The sequence below is a fragment of the Engystomops pustulosus genome, chromosome 10 (assembly GCF_040894005.1).
Source record: "Engystomops pustulosus chromosome 10, aEngPut4.maternal, whole genome shotgun sequence".
Classification (NCBI taxonomy): Eukaryota; Metazoa; Chordata; class Amphibia; order Anura; family Leptodactylidae; genus Engystomops; species Engystomops pustulosus.
Genome location: NC_092420.1, coordinates 3031693 through 3053946, shown reverse-complemented (window position 1 = coordinate 3053946; position 22254 = coordinate 3031693). Strand labels below are relative to the sequence as shown.

The window sequence follows — 22254 nt, the reverse complement described above, 5'->3', positions numbered from 1 at the left end:
GTAGTACTGTGCTATATTCATATATACAGGTTAGGAGTAGTAGTACTGTGCTGTACCCATATATACAGGATAGGAGTAGTAGTACTGTGCTGTGCCCATATATACAGGATAGGAGTAGTAGTACTGTGCTGTCTCCATATATACAGGATAGGAGTAGTAGTACTGTGCTGTGTCCATATATACAGGATAGGAGTAGTAGTACTGTGCTGTGTCCATATATACAGGTTAGGAGTAGTAGTACTGTGCTGTACCCATATATACAGGATAGGAGTAGTAGTACTGTGCTGTGCCCATATATACAGGATAGGAGTAGTAGTACTGTGCTGTCTCCATATATACAGGATAGGAGTAGTAGTACTGTGCTGTGCCCATATATACAGGATAGGAGTAGTAGTGCTGTGCTGTCCTCAAATATGTATATGGGAGATATCAGATGTTACATGGGATTAGTGATGTTATAATCTCTTATAATCTCCCCCCTCCCCCTGCGGACACTACTCGCCCTTCTGTATAAATTCCCAGGAATGCCGCAGACCTTTCCTTGGCCCAAAACTGATTCTTTCCAGTAAACTCCAACTCCCAAAATTTCACAATGTTTAGAAATTTTTGTATAAATATCTGCAGCATTGGGACCTGCAGAAACCTCCAGCATGAAGCTTCTACGGATCCTTCTATCACTGACTCTATGCATCGCTCCGGGGCTGAGCAATCCCTATGAATGTGAGTATCAGCAACCGGAGACGGCAGATAATCATGCATAGACATAGATGAGATAGATAGATAGATAGGAGATAGATAGATAGATAGATAGATAGATAGATAGATAGATAGATAGGAGATAGATAGGAGATAGATAGATAGATAGATAGATAGGAGATAGATAGATAGATAGATAGATAGATAGATAGATAGATAGATAGATAGATAGGAGATAGATAGGAGATAGATAGATAGATAGATAGGAGATAGATAGATAGATAGATAGATAGGAGATATATAGATAGATAGATAGATAGGAGATAGATAGGAGATAGATAGATAGATAGATAGATAGATAGATAGATAGATAGATAGATAGATATGAGATAGATAGATAGATAGATAGATAGATAGATAGATAGATAGAAGATAGATGGATAGATAGATAGGAGATAGATAGATAGGAGATAGATAGATAGATAGATAGATAGGAGATAGATAGATAGATAGGAGATAGATAGGAGATAGATAGATAGGAGATATATAGATAGATAGATAGATAGGAGATAGATAGATAGATAGATAGATAGATAGATAGATAGATAGGAGATAAATAGATAGATAGATAGATAGGAGATAGATAGATAGGAGATAGATAGATAGATAGATGGATAGATAGGAGATAGATAGATAGATAGATAGATAGATAGATAGATAGATAGATAGATAGGAGATAGATAGATAGATAGATAGATAGGAGATAGATAGATAGATAGATAGATAGATAGATAGATAGATAGATAGATAAATAAAGTAAAAAGCGGGCAGCACTCCATGGTTCAAAATTTCAAAATAAAAGGTGAACTTTATTGAACAAGTGGCGACGTTTCGGTGTGTAACACCTTCATCAAGCCAATGAATGAAGGCTTGATGAAGGTGTTACACACCGAAACGTCGCCACTTGTTCAATAAAGTTCACCTTTTATTTTGAAATTTTGAACCATGGAGTGCTGCCCGCTTTTTACTTTATTTATCTACAAGAGGATCAAGCCAGAACCTTTGTGGGCGCTGCACCCCTCCTTATTAGGAGTCCATAAGATTGTGCTGACTTGGATTTTACTTCTTCTAGATAGATAGATAGATAGATAGATAGATAGGAGATAGATAGATAGATAGGAGATAGATAGGAGATAGATAGATAGATAGATAGATATATAGATAGATAGATATATAGATAGATAGGAGATAGATAGATAGGAGATAGATAGATAGATAGATAGATAGGAGATAGATAGATAGATAGATAGATAGATAGATAGATAGATAGATAGGAGATAGATAGATAGGAGATAGATAGATAGATAGATAGGAGATAGATAGATAGATAGGAGATAGATAGATAGATAGGAGATAGATAGATAGATAGATAGGAGATAGATAGATAGATAGATAGGAGATAGATAGATAGATAGATAGATAGATAGATAGGAGATAGATAGATAGATAGATAGATAGGAGATAGATAGATAGATAGATAGATAGATAGATAGATAGATAGATAGATAGATAGATAGGAGATAGATAGATAGATAGATAGATAGGAGACAGATGTTAGATAGATAGATAGATAGATAGATAGATAGATAGATAGATAGATAGATAGATAGATAGATAGATAGGAGATAGATAGATAGATAGGAGATAGATAGGAGATAGATAGATAGATAGATAGATAGATAGATAGATAGGAGATAGATAGATAGATAGATAGATAGATAGATAGATAGATAGATAGGAGATAGATAGATAGATAGGAGATAGATAGGAGATAGATAGATAGATAGATAGATAGGAGATAGATAGATAGATAGATAGATAGATAGATAGATAGATAGATAGGAGATAGATAGATAGATAGATAGATAGATAGGAGATAGATAGATAGATAGATAGGAGATAGATAGATAGATAGATAGATAGGAGATAGATAGATAGATAGATAGATAGATAGATAGAAGATAGATGGATAGATAGATAGGAGATAGATAGATAGATAGATAGGAGATAGATAGATAGATAGGAGATAGATAGATAGATAGATAGATAGATAGATAGATAGATAGGAGATAGATAGATAGATAGATAGATAGGAGATAGATAGATAGATAGATAGGAGATAGATAGATAGATAGATAGGAGATAGATAGATAGATAGATAGATAGATAGATAGATAGATAGATAGGAGATAGATAGATAGATAGATAGATAGGAGATAGATAGATAGATAGATAGATAGATAGATAGATAGATAGGAGATAGATAGATAGATAGATAGATAGGAGACAGATGTTAGATAGATAGATAGATAGATAGATAGATAGATAGGAGATAGATAGATAGATAGGAGATAGATAGGAGATAGATAGATAGATAGATAGGAGATAGATAGATAGATAGATAGATAGATAGATAGATAGATAGATAGATAGATAGGAGATAGATAGATAGATAGGAGATAGATAGGAGATAGATAGATAGATAGATAGGAGATAGATAGATAGATAGATAGATAGATAGATAGATAGATAGATAGATAGGAGATAGATAGATAGGAGATAGATATATAGATAGATATGAGATAGATAGATAGATAGATAGATAGATAGATAGATAGATAGATAGATAGATAGATAGATAGGAGAGAGATAGATAGATAGATAGGAGATAGATGTTAGATACATAAATATATATGAGCTACTGTATATATTATAAAGATGATGATATATATGATATAGATATTGTAGATATTAGATGATGTATAGGAGATAGATACGTGATCGGTGGATGGACAGATATGGACGTGATTCATGTTTCACTCTTCATTCTTTTTGGTCTTGCAGATTCTGAAAATTTTGACACACGGTGAGAACGCTCTTGTAGATTTTCTTTAATTCCTTTTACTTCTATTTTCCTCATTTAGAAGTTTTAAGTTAGACACAGAATAAGCTACGGGCCGGATCTATCACACCAAACTAGCTGCGCAGCACAAATAGCCAGGTTTCCCTCATTTATCTACCAATCCAGATGTTTTGCTGCTCCTAATAATCAATTATCATTAGCAACTTGTTCATTTAGGCACAAAAACCCTCCAGCCCGAAGGTGGCATAAACTGAGGAGCAGCAATGAGCTCTTGTGCAGAGCAGCTCATCCCCAGCAGAAGAGTTCAGCACACACGGCAGACACTACAGACACTGCAGAAACTACAGACACTACTGACATTGCATACACTACAAACACTACAGACACTGCAGACACTACACACACTACAGTAACTACAGACACTACAAACACTACAGACACCGCAGAAACTACAGACACTACACACACTTTAGACACTGCAGACTTTACAGACACTACAGACACCACAGACATTACAGACACTACACACACTACAGACATTACAAACACTACAGACACTACACACACTACACACACACTACAAACATTACACACACTACAGACACTATAGACACTACAGACATTACAGACACTACAGACCCTACAGACACTACAGACACTGCAGACACTACACACACTACACACACTACAGATACTGCAGACACCGCAGACACCACAGACACTACACACACTACAGACACCACAGACACTACAGACATTAAAGACTCCACAGACACTACAGACGCTACCTGCCGCCTCTGTTTACAGTTCATGACCTTCTGCAAAAGCAGCAGCTTACAGTAGGAGAGAAGAGATGTGAGTGGGAGCTGCAGACAGGACAGAGAAGGGTCTGTCCTAAAGACACTACACACACCACAGACACTGCAGACACTAAATACACTACAGACATTTCAGAGACTAGAGGCACCACACACACTGCACACACCACAGGCACTATAGACACTAAAGACACTACAAACGCTGCAGACACTACAGACACTACAGAAACAGCAGACGCAACAGATACTACAGACACCGCAGACACTACAGAAAAGGAAGACACTACACACACTACAGATACCACAGACACTACACACGCTACAGATACTACAGACACTACAGATACTACAGTCACTACAGATACTACAGACACTACAGAAACTGCAGACACTACAAATACTACAGACACTACAGACACCTCCTACACTACAGACACCACACACACTACAGACACTACAGACACCACACACACTACAGACACCACACACACTACAGACACTACCTGCAATCTCTGTTTACAGTTCATGACCTTCTATTTACAAACAATCTGCAAAAGCAGCAGCTTAGAGTAGGAAAGAAGAGATGTGAGTGGGAGCTGCAGACAGGACAGAGAAGTGTCTGTCCTACAGACACTACACACTGCAGACACCACAGACACTGAAGACACTAAATACACTACAGATATTTCAGAGACTATAGACACCACACACACTACAAACACCATAGACACTACAGACACTACAGACACCACATACACTACAGACCCTACAGACACTGCAGACACTACAGGCATTACAGACACTACATACATTACAAGCACTACAGTCAAAACAGACACCACAGACACTACAGACACTACATACACTACATACACTACAAACACTACAGATACCAAAGACCCTACAGACACTACAGACATTACAGACACTACAAGCACTACAGTCAAAACAGACACCACAGACACTACAGAAACAGCAGACACTACAGACACCACAAACACTACAGAAACAGCAGACACTACAAACCCTACTGACACAACAGTCACTACAGAAATGACAGACACTACACACACTACAGACACCAGAGACACTACACACACTACAGATACTACAGACACTACAGAAACTTTAGACACTACAGACTCTACAGATACTAAAGACACCACAGATGCTGCAGACACTACAGACATTACACACACTACAGACACTATAGACCCTACAGACACTACAGATGCAACAAAAACTATAGACCCTAAAGACCCTACAGACACTGCAGACACTACAGACACTACAGACACTGCACACACTACAGACACTACAGACACTGCACACACTGCAGACACTACAGACACTACATGCAGCCTCTGTTTAAAGTTCATAACCTATTTACAAATAATCTGCAGTGCAAAAGCAGCATCTCAGTGAAGCAGAGAATAGATGTGATTGGGAGCTGCAGACAGGACAGAGAAGTGCCCTGTGTAGCAGGATAGAAGAGAAGTGTGTTAGATTTTGCAACAGGACAGAGAAGTGTCCCTTTGTAGCAGGAGAGAAGAGAAGTGTGTGGTAGCTGCAGATAGGACAGAGAAGTGTCCGTGTAGCAGAATAGAAGAGAAGGGAGTGGGGGAGAGACAGTACAGAGAAGTGTCCCCGTGTAGCAGGATGACCCCACTGGAGTCTGAAGAGGAGGCTACTAGGCATGATTACAGGGGGGCAGCAGGAGATCAGCACTGGGGGATCCCCTCCAGGAGAAGCCCCTGCTGAGGAGGTCACTGGGTGCTGGGTGTCACACACCTGGGTGCTGCTGTGAGGGTTATTCTCATGCTGGGGTGCGGGAGAGAAGCAGAGAGGAGCTTGTAGGAGGATCACATGGAAGAGCCCGAATCTAACATTGTGCCTGAACTGCGCCTAAAGTAAAGTGATTAATAAGAGGCCGGAGCGCATCACGGATGGTTGTAACTTGTGATAAGGCGCAACAACAAGTATTGAGCGCAGAACAGAGATACATGTGGCCCTTAGTGTCACCCCCGGGATATGTCGCTGTATTGTGTCCCTCCATGTATTCTGTGTTGTGTAATCTCAGGTCTCTGTGCTGCTGGGAAGAGACCTATCTCTAACCCTAAAGACACTACAAACACTGCAGACATTACAGACTCTACAGACACCACAGACACTACAGAAACGGCAGACACTACACACGCTACAGATACTACAGACACCGCAGGCACTACAGACACTGCACACTACCTGCAACCTCTGTTTACAGTTCATAACCTTCTATTCACAAACAATCTGCAAAAGCAGCAGCTTAGAGTAGGAAAGAAGAGATGTGAGTGGGAGCTGCAGACACCACAGACACTGAAGACACTAAATACACTACAGATATTTCAGAGACTATAGACATCACACACACTACAAACACCACAGACAGTACAGACACTACATACACTACAGACACTACAGACATTACAAGCACTACAGTCAAAACAGACACCACAGACACTACAGAAACAGCAGACACTACAGATACTAGAGACACTACAAACCCTACAGACACCACAGTCACTGCAGAAATGGCAGACACTACACACACTACATACACCAAGGACACTACACACACTACAGATACTACAGACACCGCAGATACTAAAGACACCACAGAGGCTACCGACATTACACATACTACAGACATTACACACACTACAGATACTACAGACACTACAGACCCTACATACCCTACAGACGCAACAAAAACTATAGACCCTTCAGACCCTACAGGCACTGCAGACAACTACAGACGCTTGAGACCTCACAGACACTAAAGACACCACAGAGACTGCAGACACTAGAGACACTGCACATTATCTGCAGCCTCTGTTTACAGTTCATTACCTTCTATTTACAAACAATCTGCAAAAGCAGGAGCTTAGAGTAGAAGAGAAGAGATGTGGGTGGGAGCTGCAGACAAGACAGAGAAGTGTCTGTCCTACAGACACTACACACACCACTGACACTAAAGACACTACAGACACTGAATACACTACAGACACTACAGACACTGCACACACTGCAGACACTACAGACACTGCACACACTACAGACACTACAGACACTGCACACACCACTGACACTAAAGACACTAAAGACACTACAGACACTGCACACACTGCAGACACTACAGACACTACATGCAGCCTCTGTTTAAAGTTCATAATATATTTACAAATAATCTGCAGTGCAAAAGCAGCATCTCAGTGAAGCAGAGAATAGATGTGATTGGGAGCTGCAGACAGGACAGAGAAGTGTCCCTGTGTAGCAGGATAGAAGAGACGTGTGTTAGATTTTGCAAACAGGACAGAGAAGTGTCCCTTTGTAGCAGGACAGAAGAGAAGTGTGTGGTAGCTGCAGACAGGACAGAGAAGTGTCCCCCATGTAGCAGAATAGAAGAGAAGTGAGTGGAGCTGCAGACAGGACAGAGAAGTGTCCCCCATGTAGCAGGATGACCCCACTGGTGTCTGAGGAGGATACTGGGCAGAATTACAGGGGGGCAGCAGGAGATCAGCACTGGGGGATCCCCTCCAGGGGAAACCCCTGCAGAGGAGGTCACTGGGTGCAGGGTGTCACACACCTGGGTGCTGCTGTGGGGGTCATTCTCATGCTGGGGGGTGGGGGAGAAGCAGAGAGGAGCTTGTAGGAGGATCACATGGAAGAGTCCGAATCTAACATTGCGTCTATACTGCGCCTAAAGTAAAGTGATTAATAAGAGGCCGGAGCGCATCACGGATGGTGGTAACTGGTGATAATCCTGACACAACAAATCCCCAGAATTAAGGCGCAACAACAAGTCTTGAGCGCAGAGCAGAGATACATGTGGCCCTAAGTGTCACCCCCGGGATATGTCGCTGTATTGTGTCCCTCCATGTCTTCTGTGTTGTGTAATCTCAGGTCTCTGTGCTGCTGGGAAGAGACCTATCTGCTGTGACTCACTCCTCCCCCTCCTCTCTCTATAGATTCGTAAGTCTCAGGGATTACTTTGAAGACTATGAAGACTACACACAACACGGCACTGCGACAGTGCAGGAAAGAGGTGGACTTTATAAGACAGCCGGGGTGATATGAGGACACTGTATGGCAGTATTATGCAGACACTATGGGGCAGATTTACTTGGTCCTGTCGCGATACCGCGGTGCGTTGTCCGACGAGGATTCGGGTCTGCCGGCTTTCACTAAGGTCGTGCGCCCGATATCCAGCAGGTGTCGCTGCTGCGCCGAGGTCCGCCGGAGTTCTCCTTCTTCTTCCTGGTGCTTGTGAGTGCTGATCTTGCGACACAATTTCGTTTTTTAAATTCCTTGGTTTATACGAATCTGTCGGGTTGTTTGATGGCCACGCCCCCCGATTTCTGTCGCATGCAAGCCGATGCGCCACAATTCGATCACGTGCGCCAAGAAGCCTGGGCAATTCAGCGCACAATGGAAATATTAGCAAAACCCATCGGAATCGCGGTCCCGTGGACCCTTAGTAAATGAGCCCCACTATATGACAGTGATTGGTGGACTTCTGTCTTATCACCTTGTCACCTTTTCTTGCAGATTCTCATTTCACGTTAGAGACGAGTCCTGATATTGGAGGTAGGTGTCCATTACATGAGGTAGGTGTCCTTTACATGAGGTAGGTGTCCATTACATGAGGTTAGTCCTCTGACATCCATCCCCTGGAAACATCTCTTATATGGACATAAGATCCACTATCCATCATTAGTAACGCCCACCTCTTCCTCACAGACCCGCCCCCTGCTCATAATATAACTGTATGATAATATTATTGTGTGTATAGTATATAGAGAAATAACACCTACCGCCACATATCACAGGAGCCCTCCAGTCTAGGGACCAAAACTACCCCTGCCCCGACACCTCCAGACTGGATATTACACTACATACACTATATGGTTGAGTTTTCCATCTCCTTTTCCATCTCCTCCGGGTTCCCTACTATTCCCATGATGTCTCAGCACAGTTGATCAATCAGAGGGAGAAGCGTCTCTGCTAGCTGTAGGTCTACTCAGATTATCCTCCCAATCTACACTCTCCATAAGTATACAGTCAGGGAGGCCGAGCTGTGGATTCCATATACAGTATATAAGTGTGTGATAGGACCCTATGGGATTATTACAAGTCACTCCGATGCTACACCACAATCCCAGTATTTTATTTAGGGATATAGACCCAACATGGAAAATCACAGGGTTGGGGAGGGAGACTGACCACATAAAGAACCAGAGGGGTTGATTTGGTTGAGTTCCCCTTTAACTATATGAATCCCCCTTGTCTTTGAGGTGTCTAGTAGATTGCTACTAAGGCTCTTAGGTTGAGCTCACACTCTGATCACAGATGTGTTTCTGCCTGACATCACTGTGCTGCTGCCTCTGATACCAGGGGTCCTGAGCCCCAACCCTGTCACGAAATGCAAAAGAACCAGACGGGTTGTTTTGGTTGGAGTTCCCCTTAGGTAAAAGAGGCCACGCGTGGGACTGTATTGTATGTCTGGAAGGAAACAGTCAGAAAGGAGGATGGTGCTGTGATTCCTTTGAATATATTTTTTGTGTTTTTTCTCAGATCTTTGGGAGTCAGAAATAAACGCCATCCAGGAACGTTCCTCCCCGGGTAAGAATGGGCGGAGGAGGAATCATGGGATCTTATAAATCTTCTTTCCTTGAGCTGAGATTTCCTCCTGTGTCTGTGACATTAGTGATGTCCATGTCTTCTCCCCGGGGACCCCCTGTGCCCCCGGTCAGACATGGTGCAGACCCCTGGACTCTGTCTTCTGTTCTTGTAGCTCACAATGTGGCGCCAAAAGGAGAAAGTTCTCAGTCCAGCACAAGAGGAAGGTCGCGTTCTGGATCTGCCACAGACGGACTCCTCTCCTCCCCGTGCTTCATGACTGATGTGGAGCACGAGCCCTGGTGGGCACTGGATCTAAAGTTCAATCACATTATCACCTTCGTGGCCATCACAAACCGAAGGGATTGCTGCTCCCAGGATCTGGAGGGAGCGGAAATCCATGTGGGAAGCAGCAAAAACTGGACGGAAAACCCCAGGTATATAAATGACATCATCACATGTGTATACAGGAGAGTATCTGCAGGTATATAGACAACATCATTACATGTGTATACAGGTATACAGGAGAGTATCTGCAGGTATATAGACGACATCATTACATGTGTATACAGGTATACAGGAGAGTATCTGCAGGTATATAGACGACATCATTACATGTGTATACAGGTATACAGGAGAGTATCTGCAGGTATATAGACGACATCATTACATGTGTATACAGGTATAAGAGAGAGTAACTGCAGGTATATAGATGACATCATTACATGTGTATACAGGTATACAGGAGAGTATCTGCAGGTATATAGACAACATCATTACATGTGTATACAGGTATACAGGAGAGTATCTGCAGGTATATAGACGACATCATTACATGTGTACACAGGTATACAGGAGAGTATCTGCAGGTATATAGACGACATCATTACATGTGTATACAGGTATACAGGAGAGTATCTGCAGGTATATAGACGACATCATTACATGTGTATACAGGTATAAGAGAGAGTAACTGCAGGTATATAGATGACATCATTACATGTGTATACAGGTATACAGGAGAGTATCTGCAGGTATATAGATGACATCATTACATGTGTATACAGGTATAAGGGAGAGTATCTGCAGGTATATAGACGACATCATTACATGTGTATACAGGTATACAGGAGAGTATCTGCAGGTATATAGACAACATCATTACATGTGTATACAGGTATACAGGAGAGTATCTGCAGGTATATAGACGACATCATTACATGTGTATACAGGTATACAGGAGAGTATCTGCAGGTATATAGACGACATCATTACATGTGTATACAGGTATACAGGAGAGTATCTGCAGGTATATAGACGACATCATTACATGTGTATACAGGTATACAGGAGAGTATCTTCAGGTATATAGACAACATCATCACATGTGTATATAGGTATAAGGGAGATTAACTGCAGGTATATAGATGACATCATTACATGTGTATACAGGTATACAGGAGAGTATCTGCAGGTATATAGACAACATCGTTACATGTGTATACAGGTATAAGGGAGAGTAACTGCAGGTATATAGACAACATCATTACATGTGTATACAGGTATAAGAGAGAGTAACTGCAGGTATATAGATGACATCATTACATGTGTATACAGGTATATGAGAGGTGACTGTTCCCAGATACAGAAGGGAGGGGAGCAGTCATGTACCATATGTTCTCTTCTGGCTTTTAGCTGTGGGACTGTCTCTTCCATCGGACTTGGGGAGACCTTCTCGTTCTCCTGTGGTGGGACGCAGGGTCGATATGTGACTGTAGTCATCCCAAAGAAGAACACGTCCCTATCCTTATGTGAAGTCCAGGTGTTCGGCCTGCCACAGAAATCATCCGGTAAGAAGGTGGAATTTCTCCAATTTCCTAAAATTCTACTCGTCTGCGGCTGCAGAGATTTCCATGTATCTCACGTTATTTTATATTTCCTACTACAGAAAACAAGACAACAACATTGAAAGAATCGGAGAATCTTCTCCATGGAGGTGAAAGGATTTATGTCATTGTTATGCGATAAATATTACTATTATTATATTATTGTGATTATTATTATTACTAATCGCAGTCTATTCTTTGTTTTTTTGCGTGGAGGAGGCTACATACCTGGTGGCTTCTTCCTCAGATACTTGGCGTTATGACCCATTGAGTGAACTTTTTTCCCATTTTTTGTAGCACCCAATGTGGCAGTACGGGGCACGGCGTCCCACTCCAGCACCTACGATCCACAGAGCGGGGCCCGTAACGCCATTGATGGCTCCCTGCGTAACACTTACCCGTCGTGCTCTCACACACACTACGACCAAGATCCCTGGTGGACCGTGGACCTCCAGTCCAGAATGAAGGTCTTTTCTGTTGCCATAACTAATCGGGGCGAATGCTGCGGGAAGAGAATGGACAGAGCCGAGGTCCATATAGGAGATGCCAGAGGAGACGCCGCCAGCAATCCCAGGTGAGGGAGTGGAGTGATGGGTAGATGTAGCACACATTTCATGGGGTAGTATCCTCCTCCAGCCATAGAGATACATATTCTCCCGTGTAGGTGCGCCATTATCTCCAGCATCGCTCAGGGCCAGACCCTCGCCGTAGACTGTCGCGGGATGGAGGGGCGATACGTGTCGATTGTTATTGAAGGACGCAAAGAATATCTGACTCTGTGTGAGGTGCAGGTGTTCGCTCTCCCGGCGGAGAAGAAGGAAGAAGGTGAGTGACGTCCGGGGCAGCAGTGGTCCCACAAATTTACGGAGGATTGGGAATACTTGTCCCCTACATTTTCTGGGAATTCACTGATAGATGGAGCTTTTTTCCATCTCTGGATCAACACTGTAGGACGATAGGTTGGATGTCATGGACCGGGGTCTTTGTTCATCCTTATCGACTAAGATACTATAACTTTGGCCTCATTTTGTGGCTGACCGCAGGCCTTAGGCCCGGCATATGGACCTACGATGATATCAGCTCAGGTCAGGATGTTCTGGTCTCAGCTTCTCACACTACTGGACCTCTAATGTCTGATGGATGAGGTTGGGGCTTCATGTCCTTAGTGAAGTAGTGTAACTAACACTGCCTGAGGTGTGACCACCTATGATAAATGAATGAGTCAATATTTCTAAAATATATGTTTAATTTCAGAAATAACGATGCCCCTGGCACCACTGCAACCAGCAAAAGATCCAACAGGTAAGATCCAGAGTATTGTATCCAGTTTCCTCAATGTATCTCTACTTAATAGCCGCACATAGGCACGGGCATCACTCGAAAATCTGTACAGGACCCCAAACTATAATGTCTTATATATAGAGAGATCTGATCTCATACTGTCTGGGTCACCAAAGACTTCTGGGTCACAATGTGTGGGGCTTCAGAATATTCTGCATGTGGCTCATACAGCGTAATGTAATCGCCAAGCTCCAGGTCTAGGACCGCATCCTCTCCCGATGTCCATTACAAGGAAAGGATGGGGACTGTAGTGGCAGACGCTGCCTTAGAGAGGCGCTATAGCCAGAGGAAGATATTTCCACCATAGATAGACAGCCCCTTTATTTAGCCCCTATGTATCCTGTACTGACCCCTGGAGATAGACCCTGATCCGGCCTCATCTTTTTCCACAGATGGACATCCTGCTGCCGCTATCAACAAGACAACAACTGGAAGTGGAGGTAGGAGGGATAAAATAATCTACACTGATGACTTGTATCTGGGCCCATAGCCCCCCAGTCACAGGGACTATGATAACACGGGGTCCCGCGTTTCCGCTGCAGAAATTTACTCACATTTCATTTCAGTTTCAGCTAAAAAATTATCACCATCAAAAGTATCGCAGTCCAGCACCAGAGGCACCGGAGCGGCGGACAAGGCGGTGGATGGGATATTAACCCCCGAAAAGCTGGGATGTGCTGTGACCGAGAAGGAATACGAGCCGTGGTGGAAGGGCGAGTTACGGCGCCAATATCAGATCCATTCCATCGCTGTCAGCAGCAACATGAGCCTTGACGGCGCAGAGATCCGCATTGGAGACGACGCAGACTGGAATAGTCTCCGCAGGTACAGAGGAAGGGACAGGGTTAATCCTGACCCAAAGCCACCAATATCCATCCGGTATTGATCTATGGTTGGCGCCATTATACACCAAGAACAAAGAGCCCCTCTCCCTCTACATATCTTGTATCTTGGCTAAAAACCCACCAGGCTACATAAATATTACCCCCGATGCTCCGCGTCTGACTACATGGAGATTTACAGTCATTTGTGAATTAAAAATGTTCTGCATCAGAACGAGGCTCCTCCAGATACCAAGGGCCATCAAGCCATAGACCCGGGGAGCTCTTAATTCTTAATTGGGTTGTCCTCTGCTGGATGGGCTCTGGTCTAGTCGGCAGGTGATACAGCACCAGACCCCGGCCACGTCAGGCATATGGTGGATCCATTCTCCCATCCCGTTACAGATGTGTCGCAGTCTCCCTTATGGGTCCTGGAGAAACCGTCTTATTTCACTGCAACTGGATGATTGGGAAAGTGGTGACTATCGTCATGTCTGGAAGGAACGAGTCACTTACTGTATGTGAGGTGCAGGTGTTTGGTCTTGAATTGGGTAAGTAGCTGGTCTATGGCTGAAGGGGGCGCTCTATACACACAACTACCATGTTTACCAACAAATAAGACAGTGATTAATTTTTGCTCCTAAAGAGGCATCAGGTCGTATTACAAAAAATCTATTTAAAGATCATTGTGTCAACAACTTGTATAACATCCTTATGACTCCCCAACCTCTGAATTTCTATTCATTTCTATTGGAATCATTGGCCCGATCCCTCATGTGACACTTTCCTTCAATGACCATTCTTGTCCCGGTCGCTGCTTTAGTGATTTTATCCCATGAATTCTTCCCCCACGTCACAGCCTCTTGCAGTATCTAGTAATACTTAGGTGAGGCTTGTCTGGAGCTGGAGCAGCAATGGCGGCCGCTAGGTCTTATTTTCAGGGTAGGCCTTATATTTATTATATGAGGGTAGTAGCTCCTCATGAGACCTTGTTAAGAAGTCATGGAGGGGATGAGGCCTTGTAGACCCGACTCTTCTGACCCATCTTAGACTTATGCCTCAGGCTCTTCATATCTGCACCACATGTTCTTTCCTTTTTTAAATCCAGATGATCTTATTGATTTATAAGGTCGGCATTTTCCTGTATTTTCACACACTGACTAACCCTACACAGGACTGAGGAGCCCCTGGAGTTGGGCTGATAGGGTTAGGGATGCAGTCCTTCCATGGGACGGAGACACAATGGGGCACATTTACTTACCCGGCCCATTCGCGATCCAGCGGCGCGTTCTCTGCACAGGATTCGGGTCCGGCTGGGATTTAAGATGGTAGTTCCTCCGCCGTCCACCAGGTGGCGCTGCTGCGCCGAAAATAATCTTAACGCCCCGGAATGCACCATCCCATAGAAGGTGAAGGTGAGCGCTCCCCAAGCGACACATTTTCGGTTTTTAAATGCGGCGGTTTTTCCGAATACGTCGGGTTTACGTTCGGCCACGCCCCCCCGATTTCTGTCGCGCGCATGCCGGCCCCGATGCGCCACAATCCGATCGCGTGCGCCAAAAACCCGGGGCAATTCATGTACAAGCGGCGCAAATCGGAAATATTCGGGTAACACGTCGGGAAAACGCGAATCGGGCCCTTAGTAAATGACCCCCAATGTGGCACATTTAATAAGGGTCCGTTTCCGTTTTGCGCTAAATTGCCCCGGGATTTTGGCACACACGATCGGATTTTGGCACATCAGCACCGGCTTGCACGCAACAGAACTCGGGGGGCGTGGCCGTCAGACAACCCGACGGAATCGGACAACGCGCGGGATCTAACATTTAGAATTGTGCCACAAGACACGCACTTACATGCACCAGGAAGAAGAAGGTGAACTCCGGCGGACCTCGGCGCAGAAGCGATGGATGCAGGAACTCGATGTTAGTGAATCGCGGCTGACCCGAATCCTCGTCGGACAACGCACCGCGGGATCGCGACAGGACCGGGTATGTAAATGTGCCCCAATGTGGTGATCATTAGGTACAGTATTTTTATGCATTTTTATATCTTTTTTCTTCACAGGAGACAAGATCGGTGGGAACGGAGAAGCTGAAATCAAGAACATTAGTCGTGGAGGTAAATCTTAGACACGTGCTGGGTCCCTTCCTTCGTAGCCACTTTTTGGGTGCTATCAGTACTGGTGTCCGTGTCATTCCGAGATGTAAATGTACGGTGGAAGGTCCTGGGGACCTGGGTCTCAGTGCTTCCTGTGTTCTGTGTTCCTTCAGTATATTCTTGTACATATGAAGATCTTAGGTTTTATATTACATTTTTATTTTGGGAAATTTTCAGATTTTACAGTAATAATTGATGAAGTCATTGATCTTTATTCTTCCATTTTTCCAGTTCGGAATGTCGCTCCTCGTGGCCTCATACTCCAGTCCAGTTATTTTGACAATCAGAGGCCGGCCAGTGTGGCAACTGATGGGAATCTGGAAACCAATTATGGTTTGGAAAGCTGCACTCACACTCTCCATGACCTGGAGCCTTGGTGGCGCGTTGATATGTTATCTAGAATGCGCGTCTCTTCTGTGGCCATAACCAACCGAGGAGATTGCTGTGCCTACCGCCTAAAGGGTGCTGAGATACTCATCGGAAACTCTGAAGAACATGGAGGCCGAAATAATCCCAGGTAATCATTAATTACATTTACAGGGGACATCATCCTTCTCATGTCAGAGGAGATCAGCACCTCAAAGGGTTTACAGATTGGAGATGGAAGTCTTAGGCTACATTCACACTGCCGTTGCCCGCCCGTACCGTACCGTAGCGGGCAACGGCAGTGTACGGGGAGAGGAGGAGGAGGTGAGCGCAGCTCACCCCCGCCCCTCTCCATAGCAACCTATAGCGCACGGCCCCGTATTACGGGAAAAGATAGGACATGTCCTATCTTTTTCCCGGGTACGGAACGGTACGGTGCCGCACGGGAGCTGCACCGTACCGCTCCCGTAGGGTGCCGTGCGCTCATAGGAGTGTATGGGGGACGTATATCGGCCGTATATACGTCGGCCGTATATACGTCCCCCATACGTTCGTGTGAATGTAGCCTTAGATTGGAAGTCTATCAGTGAATGAAGGTCTACCTGGGACACAAAGATTTGGAGGTCTGCCTGGGATCAGATGATTGAACGTCTACAAGAAACACAATGAATAGAGGTCTGCCAGGGATAAGATGATAACGGAGGTCTACAAAGAAAAAGATTATTGGTGGTTTACCAGGGAAAGGATTACTGTATCTCTACCTAGGACACAAAGTTTGGAGGTCAACCAGGGATAAGATGATTGGAGGTCTACCAGGGATAAGATGATTGGAGGTCTACCAGGGATAAGATGATCGGAGGTCTACCAGGGATAAGATGATCGGAGGTCTATCAGGGATAAGATGATCGGAGGTCTACCAAGGATAAGATGATCGGAGGTCTACCAGGGATAAGATGACCGGAGGTCTACCAGGGATAAGATGATCGGAGGTCTACCAGGGATAAGATGATCGGAGGTCTACCAGGGATAAGATGATCGGAGGTCCACCATGGAAAAGATTATTGGAGATCTTTCAGTGTTCAAGTCATTGAAGGTCTATCTGAGATAAAATGATTGGGGGTCTTCATAATAAGTTATTTAAAGGTCTGTTTGGGATAAAATTATTGAACGTATCAGAGGTGAGAAGATCAGACTGGAGAATAGGAACATAATAATAGTGTCCTGATTCTTATACACATTCGTTGCTTTATTTCCAGGTGTGCAAAAATCCCGAGCATTGGGTTAGGAGAGACGTTTATATTTGACTGTGATGGGATGGAAGGACGCTTTGTCACCATCATTATTCCGGGACGCAAGGAATATCTGCAGTTGTGTGAAGTTCAAGTGTTTGCTGAATCCCTGGATGAAATGAAGGATGAAATGTGTAAGTCATGGAGGTTGTATGGCTCAACTCAATTATGGGACCTGAAGAAGTTCAGATGGATCAGTAGGAGTCTTCCCTGTAAAACCTTTGAGGCTACAAAACTTTAGAGATTCACTTTGTGATACTTAAACCTGTCCACCATCACAAAGCCTTTCTTATTAAAACCTCAAGGTAGAAGACTTCCCCCGAATTGTCCTAAATGACTTCTTCATATCAAGGCCACCAAACATATAGCAGCCATTATCAGGCAGTAGTCCAGCTACAATTACATTTTAAGTTTTCTTATCCTGTCCCTTAGATCATAATGTGGCCCTCAAAGGCATCGCCTCCCAGTCCAGCACATTCTCGTCTTCTGTAGAGGCTCACAAGGCCAATGATGGTTCCTTAGCCAATAATCACATCATGTCTCAGTGCTCCATCACCAAAAGGGAGGTATCTCCTTGGTGGATGGTGGATTTGATGTCCTCGTACCAGATATTTGCGGTGGTCATCACTAACCGGGTGCTGGAATGCTGCAGAGACAGGATCAGCGGAGCAGAGATTCGTATCGGAAACTCATCCGAGGTTGGAGGCACACGGAATCCACGGTGAATAGATCTGATTGATGTTGGTGACGTTGATGATGTTGATGGAGGACAGTACTGATCATGGGAGGGATGTTGATGTCTTTATAGCTCATACAATGCATTTACCTAATGGCAGGTGTGGAGTCATTACATCCATGGGATCTGGCGAGTCCTTATACTTTGCCTGTGGTGGTATGGTTGGACAATATGTGACGGTGACCATCCCTGGTCGTGCTGAACATCTCATCTTGTGTGAGGTTCAGGTCTTTGGGCTTCCTGATTTCTCTGGAGGTGAGTTATATTCGGTCTCAGTATTTTTATCTCCCTCGGACTGTGTCTGGTCAACGAGGCCAGTCCAGAACTTCTTAGATTGACTTCTAGGAAAGTTCTGGAAAAGCTGCCTCTGGAATGGAGGAGGAGCTGGTGGTAAATGCTTTCTGTATGGAGCATCACAGAGTCAATACATTTGATTTATTAGATGGAACATCAATTGTTTTTTTCACTTTTTTATATTTTCCAGGGGATTTCTCTGATAAGAATCACAATGTTCTCAGAACACCACAAGGAGGTAACAAGAACCTTTGAGATACTACATACTAATACCAGAATACTGATGTGGACGGTAGGAGTGATAGCGAAGATAGACTATTAATGAGGATGATATTGGTGACATCAATGGGTCATTCCCGTTATTTTGAGTTGACCCTACTAACAGGATAGGGGATGAGTTTCTGAGGAGTGCGGGGGGTCTGAGAATTGGGGTTCTCCTGTAACCCTGTAACGAGTGAAGGGGATGGCTAAGGATCTGGAGCACTTCCGTGGCACCATCAGACACGTCTGTACTCCATCTCTCGCAGGCCCATAGAGAATGAATGGAGAAGCTGCACATTGCATTCCGCTGTCGTTTTCTCTTATGTTTCATCTTGTCCTTTGGTTTCTCCCAGCTCCAAATCTGGCATTACAAGGAGATTCCTTCCAGTCTAGTCTCTTTAATTTCTTTGGAGAATCTAAGAATGCCATCGATGGATCTCTATCCAGCAACCACTCCCAGATGCAATGCAGCCAGACGGTCCAGGAGCTGAATCCTTGGTGGACTGTAGATCTCAGGGGCATCTTCCATGTCCTCGCTGTGTCTGTCACTAATCGTCAGGATGGCACCTGGGAAAGACTCCGAGATGCAGAGATAAGGATCGGGAGCTCCAGGGATTGGCTACAGAACCCCAGGTGATGTTATAACCTACATGATGGCGTGGAGAAGTATGTGATGACATGAGCTTTCCCTCACCTCGTTTGATGTAAGACCATATCGACAACGTCCACTGCAGTCTACTAGGGGCCCACCTTCAGATATGGTGGAACTGGTCCTCGCTGCTTGTTGAGAGGTTTCCATTACTGTCAGATCATCTGCTCATATCCCTGCACATTATCCCATCAGGTGCACAGTCTTGTACTCGCTGGGTCCCGGGGACACCGGTCTGTACAGCTGTAATGGAATGGAGGGGAGATACGTCAGTGTGGTGCTACCAGATAAAATAGAGAAACTCTCCATCTGTGAGGTCCAAGTATTCGGCCTCCCTCTATCCACATTTGGTAAGTTGTTGTGTTCTCAGTCTTTGATGTTTGATTTATTTCTTGTTCCTCCAACAGAAGAGAAAACCAGTGACATTCATGTGTTTTAGACATTGACGTTTTTAATTTTTTTTCAGGAAACCTCCCGAGTGTCATTAATGGAACAGGTAAGGGAAATTTTGATTTCTGAAACTTTAAATGGCCCTCAATGACATCATGTCCTGTATGGCTACGCTCTCGAGCCATCAATTTGATGACAAGGTTAAAACTTCTCCAGGTCTTGTCCATGGTGACTGCTGGTTAGCGGTTAGTCCCAACCATTTGGCTAAGGTGTATTTCAACCACTGAATTGAATCTTGTTGTGAAGGTGTAGATGAGATTCCTGGCGGCCATGGAGGCCGGGTGTTATGGCGAGGAGCCAGGGAGGGAGGTCACAGTGGTGATTAGCTGGACCAGGCCTCACCCCAAGGGTTTCCAGGCCTACAATGGTATGAGGGGTTGGCACTAGTGATGGTTACTCCCTGGGACTTCCCCCATTAGTGGTTCCTGGCTGGTGGTAGGTGAGGAAGCCTATGATGCTACGGTGTGGATCAAGTAATTTTCTACAACCAGGAACATTTATTGAGGCTGAGTGACAAGAAGCAAGTCTGTCCTGCAAATGCCCAGTGCACACACCAAATCACCAGAACATGGAGTTCGGGGCCAGGTCTGCAAGACCCAAACCCGAACAGTTTGGTGCGAACCCAAACTCAACAGTACTAAAAAGATATAACATAGAGGGTGCCAGGTTCCCAAAAGGCAAAGCTGCAGGCCGAGACCATATTACTTTACTGACATCTTTCTACCACCTGATCTTAAGGGTGCAGTGGTAGAGGCAGGTGCTGGTGCTGGGACACTGCAGTAGACACACAGGTTCCTGTAGTCTTGCGTTGGGTCACGATCACATGTTCCTCTTCTCCCTGTAGGACTTGGTGGAGCAGCATTGATGTTCCCAGAAGAAGGGAATCAGAGTTATGCAATTCTCCAGCCACAGGCGCCAATGGACCTCACAGAATTCACCCTTTGTTTTGACGTCTCCACCGGCCTGTCTGGACGTCGTGAAGTCCTATTATTCTCCTACTGCAAAGATGAAAATGATGAACTGAATGTCTGGAGGGAGCTTGATGGTCGCCTCTCCTTGTATCTCCGCAGTAGTCAGGATGGTGCCATCTTCTCCTTACCTGGTCTCAGCACATTTGGGACACACATCTGTGTGACCTGGAAGTCTTCTTCTGGAATAACCAGCTTTTGGTTTGATGGGAAAAGGTCTACAAGACAAGTCTACAGAAGGGGGCACTATGTGTCTTCGGGGGGCACAGTGATCTTGGGGCAGGACCAAGATACCTGCGGGGGAAAATTTGATGCGAAGCAAAGTTTTGTAGGAGAGATTTCAGATGTCCATCTGTGGGACTATGTCCTGACCTCCAGCACCATCAAAGATGTCTACAAAAAGAAAAAGACTCCACCGGGGAACATCATTGACTGGAGCTCCGCCAACTACAGTCTGTATGGGAACGTGAGGATCGAGTCTATGAAGACCTGACACCAATCACCTGATGTCTCCTAACGCTTTGCTTCTTGTACTTGAGGATGGATCCAGAAGATTTCCGTGGTTTTCCACTATCGCTGGCTGATGTAAAGCTTTTATACCTGATGTATAAGGTTGTGTAATAAACGCTTTATCTGAGGAGGCTTCTCCTTCTATTATGTTAATTACAAGCAGTTTCTTTAACAAGAAAAACAAAGATGATTGTGAGCCTCGATCTATACCTGATCCAGGGGCGGTTTCAGCATTTCTGGGTCCCCGATCGTTGTCCCTTATGTTCTGCTCAGATTCTGAATGGCTTCCTGCTCTTCCATAGATGTAAACTATATTGGTTCCTTAAGGTGTCAGTGTGGGGCCCCCGGATATCCAGGACCCCAAGACAATTGCATAGGTTGTGTCAATGGTAAATCCCCCCCTGACAGGACACGTCTATTACCCCCTC

General features: G+C 44.5%; 1 protein-coding gene across 1 annotated transcript; it reads left to right on the top strand.

Moving 5' to 3' along the window:
* Positions 1–578: 578 nt before the first annotated feature.
* On the top strand, positions 579–21954 carry LOC140105151 (uncharacterized). The gene is made up of 24 exons (XM_072129083.1): positions 579–720; positions 3601–3622; positions 8445–8521; positions 9025–9063; positions 10051–10098; positions 10271–10532; positions 11791–11945; positions 12044–12091; positions 12279–12555; positions 12646–12806; positions 13236–13283; positions 13715–13762; positions 13889–14147; positions 14549–14694; positions 16211–16264; positions 16535–16820; positions 17926–18092; positions 18391–18679; positions 18795–18949; positions 19179–19226; positions 19603–19882; positions 20094–20248; positions 20365–20394; positions 21193–21954. The coding sequence occupies exons 1-24, from the start codon at positions 651–653 to the stop codon at positions 21807–21809; spliced, it is 3741 nt and encodes a 1246-aa protein (XP_071985184.1). The 5' UTR covers positions 579–650; the 3' UTR covers positions 21810–21954.
* Positions 21955–22254: the final 300 nt, after the last annotated feature.

Coding starts and splice junctions, on each gene's coding strand:
- LOC140105151 (XM_072129083.1), top strand. CDS start 651: ATGAAGCTTCTACGGATCCTTCTATCACTGACTCTATGCATCGCTCCG. Junction 10,533..11,790: donor AACTGGACGGAAAACCCCAG/GTATATAAATGA, acceptor TCTGGCTTTTAG/CTGTGGGACTGTCTCTTCCA. Junction 18,950..19,178: donor GCTTCCTGATTTCTCTGGAG/GTGAGTTATATT, acceptor TATATTTTCCAG/GGGATTTCTCTGATAAGAAT.